This window comes from Salvelinus sp. IW2-2015, linkage group LG15 (assembly GCF_002910315.2).
Source record: "Salvelinus sp. IW2-2015 linkage group LG15, ASM291031v2, whole genome shotgun sequence".
Classification (NCBI taxonomy): domain Eukaryota; kingdom Metazoa; phylum Chordata; class Actinopteri; order Salmoniformes; family Salmonidae; genus Salvelinus; species Salvelinus sp. IW2-2015.
The window spans coordinates 32,056,954-32,076,699 of record NC_036855.1 but is presented as its reverse complement, the minus strand read 5'-3'; the positions used below and the strand labels follow the sequence as shown (position 1 = coordinate 32,076,699).

The following is a 19,746-nucleotide window of genomic DNA, read 5'->3' as shown; positions in this document are numbered from 1 at the left end:
CGAACTGAGTGCGTGTATGGGGCTCAGAGAAACATTTGATTTAACAAGTCATCTTTATAAAACATTGGAGGCTTAGACAGAACCTTTGATCTGCGCTTATGGATAGACTCTTCAATTCAAACAACAGGTTTTCAATGAGTGTGGTTCAGTTAATTGCCAATTAACAATTTCTTGTGGATTTGATGTGTGCTTGGGTTATTGTCTTGCTGGAAGCATTCGCGGCCAAGTTTCAACCTTTGCAGAGGCAACCGGTTTTGGCTAAAATGTCCTGGTACTTGGAAAGTTCATGTATGCTATTGTACTCCCCAGGCTCAGTGTGAAGCAAACAAACCCGTAACATCAAGATCCCACCACCTATTACAGTAGTTGGTTTTCTTCACATGTATCCTTTTTCGAGCCAAACCACTGCTGATTTTGGCAAATGGTCTATTTCCTCTATCTGACAATAACACCTTAGTTCTTATCACGTCCCAATGCCGTTTAGCGTTAACTCCTGGCGTTTAAATGTTGTTATGCTCAATAAAGGGTTTTTGTTCTCGGCAACCTTCCAAGAGCGTATTGGCAGATGGAGCGGCATGGAGGTGGCGTCTAATTGTACATTTGTAGACCCCAAGGTGCGACTAAGTTTGGTAATTCTCTAACTGTGGCCCTTGGATTTTCCTTTGCTTCCCGAACCATCTTCCTCACTGTGAGTGGGGAAAACATACACATGCATCCTTCTCCAGTGAGTGAGTGAGTGAGTGAGTGAGTGAGTGAGTGAGTGAGTGTGGTCCTAAACCCCCCCCCAAAAAAAAACCTGCCTCTGTCCCCAGACATAACACTGGGTGTATTCTGCCCCAATATCATAGGTTAGTCTCTGAAATAAATGTTCAGCCTTTCAGGGGGTTGTCTTTCTCTTGCAGGATAATGACGACGTACAGGTGAGTCTACAGTRACATTGTCTCTGAGTGGTGATGGTGTATGCCTAGACTGGTGCCCAACAGTACCCTGAGTAGGCGCTCTGGCTTTCCAAATTTGTAGGTTGCTGCAGTGGATGTTCAGGTGATGGCTCGTAATCATGTTAGGTCTCCAGTAGCTGATCTGGGTTTGTCACTTGACATGCGTCATCTCTGAGSTTGGTTCTTGGCAACAGTTGATCCACGTGTCCTCCGATGTGTGAGCTATCTAGGACACAGGACCTGTTTGTGCGACCACTGTTGCTGGTTTCCACTTTGGACCATTGCAGTAGTTCCGAGCAATAACTCTCTCTCCAGCTCTGAAGCTTCTGTCTTTTGCTTTGCTCCGTCTCTCCACCTGCGCTCTCTGTTGTGTCTGTACAACCTGTTAAGTCTTTGGAGGTCTCACTTTGGTTGTAGCATGTAGCATGGGGGGTGCAACAGGAAGGTGTTTTGGGGTGGGCCAGCTTAGTCTATGTGGACTTGCTGCTAAGGCTCCTCTGGGAAGTCCCATGGGTGTAGTGGCGCTAGCTGAGTTATGTTCCTCATCTTTTGACATGCGGACCATGACTTGGCCTTGTCTTCGATAGCTGCGTCCAAATCTGGCCACCTAAAGTAGCTGCGTGCAATCTCCTTCATTTGCACCATGCCACACTGCCCTGGATGGAGTTCTTCAAGCACCTGCCTTCTCAGTGGTGGCGGTATGATAACTCAAAAGCKCCATAGCAAGCTTCCAGACTAAACTGTGTCACCCTTTCTGGCGAGAAATAACTGGATCGGTGTGGGTCAACTTTTTCACTTGGACGGACGTAACTGGGGCATTTATCACTTCCTCGAAGTAGAAGATTTCAGCCTGGAAGGGCTCAGTGTGTGTGACAGGTAAGATAAACCTTGAGAGGACGTCTGCATTGCAGACGGTCCCTGATGCGAAAGTAATTGACCTCTCTGCACCTGATGGCATGATGTATGAGACAACAGCACCAGCACCATAAGGCGATGTGTCACATGCCAACTGTAATYMCAAGTTGGGGTTGAAGTGGGTTAGGGCCTCTGACTGAGCTAAGGCTGTTTTCTCTTTCTTGAAAGCCTCCTCACATCTGTCCACTTCCAAGGTTTGGTTTTGTTCAAAAGTTAATGTGGTGGCTTTAGCATGTTAGCTAGGTTCGGCATACACTTTGCGTAGCATGCCAGTAGTCCTAAGAATGATTCACGTTCCGTGGGGATGGAGCTTCCGCGACGGCCTTCACCTTTGATGGTGCCTTGTGGAACCCCGAACTGTCAATGYCGTGGCCCAGATATTCAACAGGCCGGGAAAACTTGCATTTGTCCTTCTGGACCCTGCGACRGTACTCCTCCAGTCTCTGTAGTGTAGTGTCCAGGTTTCTCAGGTGCTCCTACCCATCTTTGCCAGTGATTAGTAGATCATCGAGGTAACAATGGGAACCTGGTGAGCCTGCTCAGTATCTGTTCCACAGCTCTCTGAAACAAGGCCYGAGCTGAGGTGATTCCAAAAGGAAGCCTCTGGTACCTGTACAGTSCTTTGTGAGTCACTATAGTCAACAGTTCTTGTGACTCTTGGTCACAACATGCGTCTGTAGATAGGCCTGACATAAGTCTATCTTACTGAATTTCTGTTCTCTAGCTAAACCAGAAAAGAGGTTGTCAATGAGGGTGAGTGGATATTTTTCAGCAGTCAGATGGGYTTAACGGTAACTTTGAAATCGCCACAGAGTCTGAATGATCCATCTTTTTTCATGACTGGAACYACGAGTGTAGCCCTCTCACTAACATTCACTGGACGTAATACTCCACTCTCGACTAGCCTGTTTGGCTCAGTTTCAACTTATGGTTTCATGGCGTATGGGKCAGGTCTAGCTTTGAAGCATTTTGGCTTGCTGTCTGGTTTCATGGTCCTTTAAATGTTATGTTTTTCATACTGCCAAATTCTCCATTGAACACATCTGTGTGTTTTCTCAATATCCCTTGTAGGTTTGCGTCCTCCAACCATGTGAATGTCCTGCCAGTTTAGTTTGATCTTTTCCAGCCATGTGTGTCCTTGCAAAGCTCGATGGTTGCCTTTCACAATGTAGAGTGGTAGCTTTACCTTCTGTTTGTTGAGCTCCACTGTAACTATCATGCTTCCTCTCACTGGAACAGTRTCACCAGTGTATGTTTTCAGTGTCATCTTCATGGGCTGTGGTGTGAGGTGATGTAGTTTCTCCTTGTGTACGGCCTCAGAGAGAAAAGATACGGCTGCTCCAGTGTCCATTCGCATCCCTACTGCTTTTCCATCCAGTAGCGGAGTCATCCAGTATCCATGTCCAGGATTCTTCCCCTTCAGACAGGCTATCACTTTGTTCATCCTCTGTGTGATTTTATGCACTTTCTTTTTGTACTTCCTGAAGTCGCTTTTCCTTTGTTCAGTACTTTTGTTTGATTGTGTATTTTTGTTTTTAAATACACGTTTTTACATGCACCAACACTCCTCTGCTTGGTGACCTGCTTTCCCACAGTGATAGCATGGCTTGCCACCTACTGCGTTGTTAAAAAAAAATCCATAGACACCTTCTGCTCTTGGCTGCTGTGTGTCTTTATTTGCCATTTCCATTGACGTACTCACTTCTATTGCACTCTGCAATGTTAAGTTGCTCTCAATCAGAAAGCGTTTCTGAATTGCCTCGCTGCGCATTCCACACACTAACCTATCACGTATAGTGTCACTCAGTGATCGCCCAAATTCACAGTGTTTGTTTAACTGTTTCAATACAGCCACAAATTATGAGATTGACTCCCCCTCCTCTTGATTTCTCGTATGAAATCTGAATCTCTCTGCGGTGATCAGTAGTTTGGGAGAATAATGTCCTTTTAAGGTAGCCACAATTTCATCYTATGATTTATCACCAGGGTTTTCCTCCCATAACAGTCAAAGATGTTGGCACAACTACTCATTCTTTCATTTCTCTTCAGTCAAAACGTTCTGTGTAAGAACTCCATTGTTTTAACCAGTGCAGACGTTTTCAGTTTTTGCTTCTCACACTTTTTAGACGGTCCCTCACTCCCTGCCTTTTTTTTCTTCTTTTCACTCACAGCGATTACACTTTCTCCCACAGCAAAACTCTTCTTCTCCCTCCAGGCTAGCTACTGTAGCATCACTCTTGACTGGCTTGCTCCATGTTTTCTTTGCGTCTTTCTACAGCAATTATTKGTTTTTTTTACTGAGACTTTCTCCTGAAAATAATGAACACCAATGTGAGAACGTTTCTTCCTCGTCGCCAATTTTGTTGTATAGGACATTGTATTACTTATACAACTAATATAAGGACAGGACGTGAAACAGGAGTAGAAACTAGGGGCTTTAATTAACGCATGTCACAGAACAAAACATTCCAAGCATTCAAATGTACGTAAGCAGGGGGGTGTTTCAGTTTCCCTAAAAGGAGAAACTAGAATCCCAATACACGAGGGACGCACTTCTCTTAGATTATGTGAAAGGAAGCTGAAAGACACAGAGACAATATATGTTAGGAATCAGCATGTCTGTTTGAGTAACACTAAAAGAAAAGAGGGAAAATGCTTTGCCATGTTTATGAAAATGATATCTCTTCTTGAAATTAATATGTTTTGTGGTTCTCCTTTGTTCCCCGGCTCTACTAACATCATCATCATTATCATCCCCCACAAATGATATACATTTCACACTCTTTGATTTTCAACTCCTACAGCCACTTAATTCCATGCTGTCATCGCCTTTTCTGCTGCAGCAGTTAATTGCCTGAATTATATGCTGTCTAAAGCAAAGGCTTTGTTATCAACTCATATGTTTCTTTAAGGCCTAGAAGTGACAAAACWGTGAGAAATATAACAGTGCGATTGTAGCCCCTCCAGATCAAAAGCTTTTTCCTACACCACCTTTTCTATTGTTTTCAGTGCCCCAGTTTTTAACTTCCTGATACTATATTTAAACAGCTGGTAGTTTATAATATCAAAGGGGTCTTTGAGTGCTACTTTTTTAAGCTAATATTCTATAGGAATGCTACCAGTTCTATACTGCAGTGTACATATCCATGACCTGCCAGTCTTCACTGAAAAAGTTCTGACTTGAAGATGAGCATGAATTGCTATACTGTAGCATATCATTATTAACAGCATGGCTAAAGAACATGGTGCTGACATTTGTGTTTCTGCACTGCAACTCTGTCCTGACTGGCCATGACGCTCACGAGAGATGCCACTTGGAGATGCTGACTGCCTCACAGTGGTCCGTAATGTGATCTGATGCTTTCTAACGGGACTTTTGTAAATGTTCACTTATGAAGGGTGGGCCAAGTGTTAAAACTGGTTGACTTGATAGCGAAATCCTATGTCGGAAAATGTAGCGCTGCGCGATCTGATGTTTGTTCAGGGTTAATGGTTGCATCCATGCATGAAGGCACATTGTACACAAGAAGTCAACATTAAGTAGAGCAGGGTATTTTTTTCCAGTTGCCAAGTTTGATTTAGGATTTCTTCTTCATGCTTGGGATGGAGTTAACAGCTTGTTATTGGTGGGGGTCGAATAGGAATAGCCAGAGCCAAAGTGATCAGCTCTCATTTCATGCCTCACATTTTGCCTCCTGGCAAGAAAGCTTGTTCCTTTACCAACCTTTGTTTTCTTCCTTAAGTTTTGTTCCTAAGCCTTTTTTTAGCTGACGGATCAACAACAAAAAAACACATCAGTCTGTGTTTTGGTCGAGAGAGTGTTGTCAAACAGCAGAGCAATGTTGATGTGAACTCCCCTGTTTGTGTTTCCTGTTTTTCTGTCCAATCAGAGGCTCCGCCCAGTCCGGTGAAAAGCTCCCCAGAAACGACCCCAGTGACCTCTCCTCGGCAGCGCAGGGACTCGGACCGCTACTGCCAGCTATGCAACGCCTGGTTCAACAATCCGGGCATGGCGCAGCAGCACTACGACGGCAAGAAGCACAAGAAAAACGCGGCTCGCGCCGACCTCCTGGAACAGCTGGGCAAGACCCTGGACATGGGAGAGATGAAAGGTACAGAACAGAACAGGGAAGGCCTGAGGCAGACCAGATAACCTGGCAGAGTCTCTCTCTCTCTCTCACACATGCGTACACACACACACGTAGCACAGATAACCATGCAGCTCACTGCCTCCTCCCCTCACCCCTACTCCATAACAGCCAGGATTGTTAGTTACTGTTGCCTCTGTGTGTAGTAACATTATATAAGTGTATGTGTAGTAACATTGTTATATGAAATAACACAGGAAGAGATGACAAGGTGTTATGTAAGAAGATAGGACACTGTCTGCTAGTGATAGGGGAAAAAATCGAGACAGTTACATATCGGATATTATTTTTGACGATATATCGTATRGTATCGTTTTGACAATTTTGCAGTATTATTCGTGTGCTATTTGGCTGTATCTGCACCAAAACTCCAGTATTTTTCCTTCATAGCTTGTTCTCCATCTTATTTTTAAATAGGGAGCCGGGTCTCCTGTGTGGCACAGAGGTCTAAGGCACTGCATCGCAGTGTTGCGGCATCATTTCAGCCTGGGGTTCAATCACCGGCCGTGACCGGGAGTCCCAAAGGGCGGCAAACAATTGGCCCAGCATCGTCCTGGTTAGGGGAGGGTTTGGCCCGGGGGGCTATACTTGAATCATCACGTTCCTCCACCCTGACTTCGGTCGTCAMTTGAACAGTATTTCCTCCAACACATTGGTGCAGCTGGCTTCCGGGTTAAGCGAGCGGGTGTAGAAGGGCGGCTTGACAGGTCATGTTTCGTAGGACGGATGACTCGACCTTCGCCAATATTTTTGGATCATCGAAGTGCAATAAAATCACATTATCAAATCGTAATACAGATAGAATCATGAGAATTGCAATACATATCGTATCAGCACCTAAGTATCGTGATAAGTATTGTGATAATATCGTATTGTGAGGTCCCTGGCGATTGCCAGCCCTACTGTCTACTAGAGGTCATCCAGTATGAAGAAATATGCATGTACACTACTGTATGTGCAGTATGAGATGTTTAAAGCCTTGGAAGTAGGCCTAGGGGAAATACAAGACACAAATGAACTTTTCKGTTTTGTATTCCTCATGTAATAGATAATATATCAGTATCAGCAAAATTTAATGCAAAACTACTTTTGGAAAAACTGACTCACCATTTGTGATACCCATATCTTGAGATAGCACAGCATATGTCAAGATGGGGTCAATATGTAATATATATTCATTTGTACACTTCATGGCATTTGTTACGCTCTTTAGTATGGCATTATCAGTTATTAAATGGGGGGCTAAGGAGGTCCACTATCCTCTGATGTTAATGTGAGACTTCTATTTCTCTGGCTGTGTTGCATGCATCCCTCTTGACTTGGCTAGTGTCTGCTTCTACGCCAACCAGAGAGAGCRACAGTGGAGAGGCTCAGCGTCTCTTTAAGTACCAGGACACGACTAGCCTATTTCGGGCTGTTAAGTTTGGAGTGGGGAGGGGGAATGGTGCTCTCTTTCTCTCTTATTGTCTCCTACCCACAATATGTCAATAACAATTACAGAATATTATTCCAGCAGGCTGCTGCAGTGCTGTGGGACCCAGAGGGTTGTAAAGTTAAGTAGTGCATGAGCAGACATAATGTGGGATGTCTCTTTGGTCATGTCTGATTGGAGATGTAGCTTAGCCTCCTTCACTCCTGGTCTTATTTAGGTTGGCTCTGCGTTGCCGGGGACCTGCACTGTGCCATCCAATCAGTGAGATGTACTGTATGTCTCTTCAGTCACATCTGATTGGAGATGTACTCTAGGCCTGGCTGATTGGTTGGCTCTGCTTTGTAAGGGATGAACGGGGAGGCACCGTGCTGCCCAGTCACATCTGATTGAAGATAAAGCCTAGTCTAAGTCCTACTCCTAACTCCCAGGCTGGTTATTTCTACTTAGGGCTGGTTGATGGGCTCTGCATTGCCAGCAATGAATTGGGAGGCTTCACCTGCACCTTCTCAGGGATAGCTGCATTTTTTTAGGAAGGTTTTACTTGCAATGACTGTGATCTGTTGTTGTCTTAGCTACCTTAGTTGAATGCARTSACTAACTGACCTAAATGTAAAATGCACTGTTTTGTCCAATCACTGAGATGTATGAGGAGCAATGTACACACTTCTTACAATTTTATTCCATGTTTCACATGTGCCACATTTCCTTTGAGGATTTACCCCAGTGTTTTACCCAAAAGCTCAGACTTTCCGTTTTCTATCTAATGCGGGTTGGCACCCGTATCTCACTGGGCCAAAGCTCCGGCAAACCTGCTCTAACTGGGAGCCAAGGCAACGCTCTGGGTACTTATCAGCTAGCCTTTACATAACAATGGCTAGGTGTGAACTTGAACACCTTCTCACAAACCAACAGTCTTGAATGATGCGGAGGTTGTTGGTTCTGCTCGCCACAAGTCTTTAGAGTCACTCTCCTGACAGAAACACAATAACACTAGACATATATTAACATAAAACACTGGCGGCCCACTGGTGTGGGGGTAAGTCCCAATGGAAAAGCACCAAAATAGTACTTTGTCATCATGTATTATGCCCTGTTTTGGGTCATTTAAAGTTATTGATGGAGATTCATGAATATTCACGCTTGATGTTAACTTGAGTCTTTGCCGACTCGACACTTTGAACTGCGTGATCGTTTCAAGTTAAGTATAATGCCTCGTACTTCCCCTAAAACAGTGCTCGTTTTTCAGACGGTCCCGCCCCTGAATATCTCTTGAATGCTTCCTCCCAGACAGGCTCCGCTTACGGACTGAGGACTTGCCTATTCTCTGTGAAATAGATGAGCCATAACTCAAAGCCAGAGTGTTTCGCCAACGTCACTATAGTCATTATGGGTGGCTGGAAATGGCAGCATGGAGATGCAGTATTCAGCACTCACAGTCTAATGAGCGTTTCTCTCCGGCGATTATCAATTAGTAATGAAGTGGCAAATCATCCTAACAGGCAGGACTAGCATTGTGTGGATGGGGATGGAGAGGGAAGGGGGAGCAGGGGCAGCCAGGGCACAGTGCAGCGGGCAGGGATAGGCTGGGCTGCTTAATTCATAGGACTGCAGAGCTGTGCTGGCAGGCCTATCTTTCACACAAAGAGTTACTACCTAGAGCACTTCTACTATTTCCTCTTTTCTCTCTGTCTCTGTGACCCCGGCCTGCCGCCGAATGAAATAGCACTTCTATTTGATTTATTTATTTATTTTTCTCAGTCTTTCTTCGTTTTTGTCCTGTTCTTGCGCACGGTGTTCTGTGATGTTGGATGGCTATTAAACAAACAGCTGTAGATAMATATCTGGTGGTTCTGACTGAAGGTTTTCAAGCAGGTGATGAAATATTCCTTGAATACCTATTGAGAGGTGATTTTCATTTGAGRGATTCCTGTACATCGGTGGTTATACAGCACAGTAGTGGTGTTGTTTCTGAGAAGGGAGTGTGTGAGAGCATTCTGCCGTGTATATTCTATGTCCCAAATGGCACCTTATTCCCTTTATAGTGCACTACTTTTGACCAGCCCATTAGTACTCTGTGCTGTGTACTGTAAAGGAGGACCCTCCAGGAGAGGACCTGCCCACCTCCCACACTCCTCCATCTGTGCTCCCATTTCACCCTCTGTTTGTTACCCATCCTAAACCCTACTAACCTCACTCTATGATCCTCTGGGTTCAGCCATGTGCTCTGGGTTTCAGATTTCCCTACAGAGCTGAGACTTCATGGAGCTTTGTAGAGCTATGCTAGCTACTGCACTGCCTGCCTCTAAAGCAGGGKTTAATCCCCCCAACCAAAAAAATACTGTTGCGAGTTAGAATAGTAGAATACACAAYGTGCAATTTCGAAAATTGGTTGTGCATCAGAKGTTTTTCTCATGTTATGTACGTCACTGATAGTAGGTCAATTAGCCCATGTCAGCTAACATTTTTTAGATTGATAAGTTKGTTTTGCGGCCAGCTATCTAAACTTGTTATGATGGTCGAATTGCATGCTGTGGGGCCGCCATTGATTTTGTTAGTKAGTCTCACTRAGATATAATATTAAAAATGGCAAACGTTCATCTCCACCCTATGGAAAWATMTYTAGAATTACAGCAAATTTGTTATAAAAGTGCAAAATCTTCTCTCCGCCCCARGGCAAAATGTGTAGAATTGCAGCAAACTTGCTTTAAAACGTAAAAACATTCTCTCCGCTTCCAAGAGTGGGGCCACTAAAATGTTGTACCCATGAATGTTGCCCACCCCTTTTCTAAAGGATGTGTGTAAATGTTTCATAGCTAGCTACCTGTAAACACTATACAGCACCATAAAGTGGTCTAGGCTATAGCATAGGAGTTTGTGTAATCTGTATGTTTCATAGCTAGCTATACCTGCATACGAGGCCCTCTCCTCCACTAGGAGCTGAAAGGAAATACTATACCTGCATACAGTACCTCAAAGTGGTCTATACCATAGGGACTTATGTTATCTGATTGTGCTGTACGGCGTGGAGTGTAAACTTGACTGTATAGGACATCAGCGTATTGATTGTATANGCGTGGAGTGTAAACTTGACTGTATAGGACATCAGCGTATTGATTGTATAACGTCAAGGATTTAACCTTTAGAGGACTTGACAAGGTAGAACCTATTGACACATTTTGTACGTCCCAAATGGCAGCCTATTCCCTATATAGTGCACTACTTTTGACCAGAGGCGTATGGGCCCTGGTTGAAAGTAGTGCACTATATAGGGAATAGGGTGRCATTTGGGACAAAATACACATCACCTCCATATATCAATTAAAGTATTGTAGGGAAAATGTAAACAAGATCCAAGACAGTCCAACCTATTCCAGTTAGTTCATGATGTACAATAGGCAACTTTCCCCCTGAATTCCTGCAGTCTATTTTAGGGAATYCCCATGGTGCTCTTTTTCTTTATGAAGTCATTTTTGGAAGATACAGAAGATGATGAACGGTGCGAGTCGCATTCCAGAACACGTTTCCCTGGTAAAAGAGCAACATCTTTTCCTATTGTTATTATTGTAATCTAAAACATAAATATAGATTGTACATATAAGTTATTATTTTCCTTCTAAGYAAGAACGACTTCGTTCTTATCATTCTTACTGTTATCATCTAAAATGTTTAAAAAGCTTTGGGTTACCGAGGAGGTGCATTCGCTACATTCAATCTGAATATAATAGTGTTTGTTGCTGTGAGATTCTGTGCCCGAAGTGTTGGACCACTGACTGAGTCTGAGAGACATTGTTCTATCTAGACTGGAGCACTGCAGTCATTTATAACAAGAGAGAGCGAGAAGAGGAGAGTGTGCCATTTTCTTCTTTCCAGTGCACAGGCAGATAATGGCAGTTCTCCTGGGGGCTTCCTCAGTGTAAGCTTGCTAACGCTGTGGACTGATGACACACATAGAATTGCTCTTGCTTTTATCTTCCGTCTTTTTTTTCTCTCCCTCCATCCACACTCATCATGTCACTGAGTCTGGGTGTGTCCCAAATGGCACCCTATTCCCTATTTAGTGCACCACTTTTGAACAGGGCCCATAAAAGTAGTGCACTATAATAGGGAATAGGGGTACTATTTCAGACACATCCTGAGACTGCACTGCAACCCAGACCATTTTGTTGTAACTAACACTGTGTAAGGAGATTTAATCTTCTCTATGTCTCGTTTGCTTAGTCTATAACAGAACTGCTTACTGAGCAGAAAGGAGGACTGGACTGGTTTATCATGGTGATGCTGGGCCCTTAGCTTTGTCTGTCATAGAACCAATACTCATCAAAATGAAAAATAGGGGCCAGCACTCACTTGATTCATTTGTACTTGAAGTTTGTTATGTTTTTAATATTCTTTAAAAAAGATAAGACAAACCTGCACACTGCTATTTTATCACTTTCCCAGTGCGTCAGAAGCTTACATACACTCAATTAGTATTTGGTAGCYTTACCTTTAAATTGTTTAACTTGGGTCAAACCTTTCCGGTAGCCTTTTACAAGCTTCCCACAATAKGTTGGGTGAATTTTGGCCCATTCCTRCTGACAGAGCTGMTGTAACTGAYTCAGGTTTGTAGGCCTCCTTGCTCGCACATGCTTTTTCAGTCCTGCCTACAAATGTTCTATAGGATTGAGGTCAGGGCTTTGTGATGGCCACTCCAATACCTTGACTTTGTTGTCCATAATCCATTTTGCCACAACTTTGGAAGTATGCTTGGGGTCATTGTCCATTTGGAAGACCCATTTGCAACCAAGCTTTAACTTCCTGACTGATGTCTTGAGATGTTGCTTCAATATATCCACATAATTTTCTTACCTCATGATACCATCTATTTTGTGAAGTGCACCAGACCCTCCTGCAGCAAAGCACCCCCACAACATGATGCTGCCACCCCTGTGCTTCACGGTTGGGATGGTGTTCTTCGGCTTGCAAGCCTCCCCCTTTTCCTACAACATAACGATGGTCATTATGGCGAAACAGTTTCATCAGACCAGAGGACATTTCTCCAAAAAGTACGATCTTTGTCCCATGTCCAGTTGCAAACTGTAGTCTGGCTTTTTTATGGCGGTTTTGGAGCAGTGGATTCTTCTTTGCTGAGTGGCCTTTCAGGTTATGTTGATATAGGACTCGTTTTACTGTGGATATAGATACTTTTGTACCTGTTTGCTCCAGCATCTCACAAGGTCCTTCGCTGTTGTACTGGGATTGATTTGCACTTTTCACACCAAAGTACGTTCATCTCTAGGAGACAGAACGCGTCTCCTTCCTGAGCGTATGACGGCTGCGTGGTCCCATGGTGTTTATACTTGCGTACTATTGTTTGTACAGATAAACATATACCTTCAGCGTTTGGAAATTGCTCCCAAGGATGAACCAAACTTTGGAGGGCTACCATTTTTTTTCTGAGGTCTTGGCTGATTTTTTTTATTTTCCCATGATGTCAAGCAAAGAGGCACTGAGTTTGAAGGTAGGCCTTGAAATACTCCAGGTACCTCTCCAATTTACTCAATTGATGTCAATTAGCCATCAGAAGCTTCTAAATCTATTACATCATTTTCTGGACTTTTCCAAGCTGTTAAAAGGCACAGTCAACTCAGTGTATGTAAACTTCTGACCCACTGGAATTGTGATACAGTGAATTATAAGTTAAATAATCTGTCTGTAAACAATTGTTGGAAAAATGACTTGTGTCGTGCATAAAGTAGATGTCCTAACCGACTTGCCAAAACTATAGTTTGTTAACAAGACATTTGTGGAGTGGTTGAAAAACGAGTTTTAATGACGCCAACCTAAGTGAATGTAAACTTCAGACTTCAACTGRATTTTCTTAAAACTACATTGTTGGTTATTAAGGGCTTGTAAGCATTTCATTGTAAGGTCGACCTACACCTGTTGTATTTGGAGCATGTGACAAATACAATTTGATTTGATTTGATACCATTCCATTCACTCCAGCCATTAAACTCCATTCCAGCCATTATCATAAGCTGACCTCCCCTCAGCATCCTCCACTGGTGTCTATACTGTATATGGATTTTTWTTTWTWTTTWWTTATGARGTTTTTATCCTGCACTGTACCCAATGATTTATGAAAATGTACCTGCTACTGTAGGTTGATGTCCTCGTTGTGGTTTTACAGATGTTTTTAATACGTTTTATGTACACACTTTATTTGAATATTTTTTAAATGAACATTGTTATATTTGTTAACACATTTTTATTTTCCTTGACTCCAACCCTATTTCGATGTACTGAATGGATGTGGGTGGAACAATGTCTACAAATGGGTGCAAATTACAAACACTCAAACCAAATCTCTGACGAAGGCCTTGAGGCCGATATGTAAAGCTTAATAAAGAACAGTAATACTAGGAAGAGCAGTGTGCGGGTTTCTCTTTTCTTTCTTGTTATTTCCTTGTTATCATGCACCTGYAGCAAATATAGTTCAGATGTGCGAGTGCCTTTTTGAATGATCTTTAACAAGCAACATATCCTAACAGAGCACACACTGCAAATGGCTTCTAGCAAACTTTCATTGAGCACGTTAAGTTAAGACCGAGTTGGACCCCAGGAAGACTAGCTCTCATCATGGCATCAGCTAATGGGAATCCAAAATGAAGAATAAAGACTAAAGCACATTCTCTCCCATCATCCTGAGAGAACCACTGCTGCCATGCCATCTCTTGTCCTCTCATCATGTTTATCAATCAAGTCCCTCCAGATCCCACGTCCAAGCAGCTGCATGCAGATCTAATGCAATCTGATATGATTAGGGCTGTTACGGTGATGATATTACCGCCACACCGGTGGTCACGAGTCATGACTGCAGTCAAATTCCACGTCATGGTAACTAGGCTTCTCCAAGCTCCGATGCTGCTGATGGTCATTAGTAACCTACCAAACTTGCTAACTGCCTGGTACTCAGCACTCTATTGTCCCTCTAATCACTCTGACATCAATGTAAATGTCATCGAAAATCAAATAAAACACTTCATGAGAGCACATGAGCTCATGTTGCGCAACATTTCGAAAGGCTACGCAATAGTGTGAGAAAACATAGTTTTGATGGGCTCTATTAAAAAGAGGAGGATCCCATCAGCTTTCTAAAGGCTAGGCCTACTATATTTACRTCTCAACTTRCCTAATATTAAGCACATTACTTCGCTTTACGACAGGAGTATAGCRTACCTGGCAGGCATGAAAATGAACCAAGGAAAATGTGTCCTCCATTCTCTATTTAAGTGCATAGATTACATGTATTTTTCCCCCTGCCCCTGATCCGAGACAGGTGCATGATAATGGTCAATTTTAAGTCAAAACTATTTRCACACATATATTTTTTTGTATATGTAAAGACAAGATTAAATTACAAATAGTCTGATGGGTGACAATATTATCACTTGTGAATGATGCCCAGCTTGTGCAGTAAGGCAAGAAACAGCACATGCCTTTTTGTCTCTCGAATTTTTRAAATCATAGTCGTACACCTCATGTAGCCTAGCCCATAGGCCTATATGTTTTAATAAGGTTTGTATCACACCTAAAGAGGCCAAATAACATCTTAGAATTAATCCGCTTTATAATCGGTGTAGAGCCTAATTGACATACATAGGCGGCGCGTGACTTTCAAGTTCGAGGAAGATAATTTTCACCACAAAAAAAGGCACCTTTATAATAAATCATCACATGCATAATCGCATTTGTGGTCACTTTTGAAAACAGTGTTTTCCTGCTAATTGATTGTATTTTGGAACATTTGTGCTTATAGTCTACAGCCGTGTTCGCATTTTTGCACTTATGATGTGAAGAAATAGCCTAATAGTTTATCAACATTTTTTGCCAAATGTTCTGATCTGTTGCATCAGCCTCATTGCTTTTAAAACGTTTTTTGTGGTTGTATTAATTTAGGATCTATCGCATCCCACAACAGTCCCAAAGTATGTTTGGAATATTTATTTATAATAGGTTAACTTTTGTACAATGGGGGTTAGTGGATTGACATAGGCTAGTGCTTTTGTTGTTCGTTAGGTCTACTTATCTTGTTGGCTGATGAATAGTAAATGTGGACACTTCTTCTAACATCTTCAATATGTGCTTCAGAATTCGATAAGACGGACATGCACAGTTGTGTCCCTGATGTGTCTGTCTTCACTTGTAGCCTACTTTACAGCTGAGATGCCTGTGAGAAGGACACAATCACGTGACGGGCATTGGCTAATAAGAATTGAGATATACAGTATGTGAGTGAGAGGTGCTTCAGAGCACGGCGATTGGCAGCCGGCAGAAGGGAATTATAATAATTATATTCAGCCCAAGGGCACTACGGCCACACAAGGGGGATGCCATTGGGAAATTCGAGGCCTGGTGAGAAAATTATCAAGTGCTTATCAAATTGTGAGTGAGAGACTGATGAAGTGTGTGCAGCCTGTGCAAGAAACAAAGCAGAGCTCATTCCTTTCATGCAACTTTTTTCAAATCATCATTAGAGTCGCATCATGCAGCCTCAGAATGTATTAAACATCTAAACATACAGCCCAACATTTGTATCACAACTAAAGTTGCATAAATAACTAAATTAAGTGTATAGGAGGAYCTGTTTCTTTGTTAACCACTCAACACAGAATGTGCACACTCCCTCTGAAATCGGTTGGAGAAAATATCCTTTCTATTTTATTCAGCTATGTTCAATTGTATTCTTCATACTATAAAATAATATAAAATAATGCCACGGAATTCTAAGCAAATCTTGTCTGCTAAATGAACTAGTGTATCCCACAGCCATTTGGCATAGCCAGATCAAGGCCTAACATAATGTCAGAGTATGCTATTCTGTTCTTCTGAAATAGACAAAAATAAATCATGGATTTATTGTGATGGTGTAGGCTATATTATATTGATTTATTATACTTTTTAAAATGTAGATGTTCCAAAGGTATGCATCTGTGGCTTGTAGGCTTTGTGGGAAGCCAGGAGAAGCCAGAATTATTAGTCAAGCCAGAATTATTAGTCAATTACCGTGAGACTGGCAGTTATTTGCTTGACAATCACCGGCTGACAACATTTCTTGACCGCCTCAGCCCTAGATATGATTGCATCAGTGAATATGACTATATCGCTCCAAAGTGTTTAATTTGCCCCCTAGCCAGTCCTGTCAATCAGGCCACGGCTAGAAGACAAATTGTGTTTCTCTGGACTCCATCCCAGCATCGTTAATTGGAGGGATGCGTCCGGGAGATGTAAATTGGCACGTCCTCTCTAACAGCTTCAGCAGCTTCCTCCCGAGGCCCTGCAATCACAAGTCACAAGCCATTCTTCTTGTCTGTGTGCTTCCATTCCCACTCCCTCCTGACCCTAAAATAGATGTATTACTGCCATTTACTGCCTTAATGGCAGGCTCAGAGACTGGCAAATTACACAGAGATGGTCAAGCTCCTCTCCAAGAGGGCACAGGTTGAAGGAAGCTCTGTTCTTTGTTCTAGTTATCGTATATTTCATCAGAGGAGGAGAGGCAAATCAATATGCAGACAACCGGGAGACTGGGAGATTACACAAACCCATCAGTGTAACAATGACACCCATTTACACTCAATTTATTTCCCATCGTTTTGGTGTACTGTTTTTTGAGAGATTGCAATCTTATCTGCCACATGATTCACTGAACAAGATTGCTTTTAACAAGGATTTTATTTCAACACTGGATTGTTTAAAGATGGGTGAATTAGATAGATGGGGGATTTTTAGAGCAACAGGGGGAAGTGTGTTACACTGCAGGCTTTATACACATTATTTGGAATTTCCCTGTTGAAGACATGTTTGTCGAAATACGTCGGTGGTAAGGCATTTTTTGTTGTTGCAGGCTTTCAGTTTTAATTGTATATATAACCCAGAACGTATTTTGTCCTCAACATTTCCTTATCCATTAATACAATCCTTGCCAACTAGTTTGAAGTTTCTTCAGGTTTCTTGCGATCACACAAGTGAGGGATGTTTTTCATTACGAGTTCAGTTTTATAAACCCATTAAATATGATACAGCCAAGAAGCTGACTGTAGTTTTGCACTATTGGGCCATTTGGCATGAGCTAAGCGGTGTCCCTTGCCTTTTTTATATTTCAYAGGAAGCATATGCTGTTTCAGCTCTCGGGTGCTTTGCTGCAGTCAGAGCTGCACTYTAGCTGTCGCTGAGCACGAGATGCACCATCTGAGTGGGGCAGATGGCTCGTGGTTAATTTAGCATGAAGCATGGACCCTCACCACCTTCCTATGTTCATAAACAATCCACGCAGATGATCACGCTGTTGATCAATCACTCTCTCTGGTTGCCGGGACAATATCTCTCAATTAGCAATTAAGACAATGTAAGCTGTGGCTGGAATAGGAAGTAGAGTGACTCAATTGAGCATTTACATAAGATATTACCATTAGAAATACACTAGGGAAGGGGAGAGATGAACCGGACAACATGGCAGATGTGATCACGACACTGAATTGAATTTACTGTAAACTAACTGTGATACAGTATACTGTATGGATATGGTGACATCTTCTAGGTGTCTGARATGTAGTTATCTGACTGTATCCCTAGTTGGCTCTGGACGAATCCTCTTCCATAGGTGTCCTAGATGTTGAAACCAAGATCTATGTGTGAGATTTAGATGAAGATAGCGCAACATTTTCAATTGGCTCTTCTACCTGTTATTCTATTGTCCTTTTAGGAATGCCAATTTCAAGTTTAACAGAAATAAATGGCTCTCTCATGACTCACCAAAGAGCAGAGGCCCCTGAATGCAGGAAGGATGAGAGTGAAGGCAGCAGCAGCAACAGAGACACAGCGCTCCAGCAGCGGTAGACTGGTGCTCCATTGCTCATGCAGGGCGGGCGCCACGGGAGGTGCTGCAGGTTGTATTGCCTTGATGGATCCTGGGGCTGCAGCACATTCTTTCACCTTTTCAAAAAGCGTTTGAGATGTGGCCTGTCAAAAGGCCACGCGGTGCAGAGCCCGAGCGACAGCCCTGCCGCTCACTGCAGCGCTTTAATGTCAGAATCATGAGGGTGTCAGGGGAGCCTCTCTCTCTGTCTCTCTCTCTCCCTTGCAAAWTTTAAATTTAGGCAAGGCAGTCTTCGCTCTGACACATGGTTACTGAGGGGCTGACAACAGATGGAGAAATTGCAGAGAGAGAGAGAGAGAAAGAGAGAGAGCCAAAGAGAAAGAGAGAGAGATTCTTGTCTCCCTTCTCAGTCTGTTTGAACTTCATTAAAATGGGATCAGAACAGCGGTTTTTCTATCTAGCTATGACAGGGCTGACAGTCAACAAGCACTTAACATCAGTGTCATCTATGTACAGTACTGGATGATGTTACAAATAATCTGGGTACTTTGTTTCTGCTGCTGACCTTTGTTCAGTCTGGCATAACCTCATATTGAGACAATCTGGGAGTCATGCTCCCTCCCTCCCTCTTCTCTCTCTCCCTCCCTCCCTCTCTCTCTCTCTTTTTCCCTCTCTCCTCTCTCTCTCTCTTTTTTCTCTCTCTTTTTCTTTTTCTTTCTCTTCTCTTTCTCTCTCTCTCTCTCTCTCTTCTCTCTCTCTTCCTCTCTCTCTGTCTCTCTCTCTTGTCTGCTCCTGTCTCTGTCTGTCTGTCTGTCTGTCTCTTCTTCTCTTCTCTCTCTCTTCTTCTTCTCTCTCTCTCTCCTCTCTCTCCTCTCTCTTTTTTCTCTCTCTCTCTCTCTCTCTCTCTCTCTCTCTCTCTCTCTCTCTCTCTCTCTCTCTCTCTCTCTCTCTCTCTCTCTCTCTCTCTCTCTCTCTCTCTCTCAGAGCTCATCAACGTGGGGGATATGACCTTAGGGCGGAGGAGAGACTGGATAATTAGATTCAATGATGGGACATTAGTGTGGACATTTATCCTTACCTTGGCCTTTCTTGCCCTCCAAACCATTTCACTCAATTTAGAGAGAGGATGCAAGCGACTGGGCTATTTGTCATGCCACTGTGTCATTAGTTTTAACATGACAGCCATTACACTGTCACAGCAGGGCACCAGCTGAACAACTGTATCAGACAGACAGACATAGGGTGTGTCCRAAATGGCACCCGATTCCCTTTATAGTGCTATATAACTCTGTAGGGAATACGATTCCATTTGGGGTGCATCCACAGAGAAATGGTTTGTCACTCTGTTTAGTTGCTGATTTGGTGATCCACTGTTGCCGAAGACATCAAAAGGGGCGAGAAATAAAGTGATCGTCTCATTCAGATCTTAGTTGAATCTTGGAGTGAGCTAGT

The 19,746-nt window shown here is 43.0% G+C and overlaps 1 protein-coding gene across 1 annotated transcript in view; it reads left to right on the top strand.

Moving 5' to 3' along the window:
* The window catches only part of LOC111975140 (zinc finger matrin-type protein 4-like), a 186,331-nt gene that overhangs the window by 136,051 nt on the left and 30,534 nt on the right, over positions 1–19,746 (top strand). Inside the window, exon 6 of the mRNA XM_070447089.1 lies at positions 5,757–5,965. Coding sequence (XP_070303190.1) covers positions 5,757–5,965 — 209 coding nt within the window. The remainder of the gene's footprint in view (positions 1–5,756; positions 5,966–19,746) is intronic.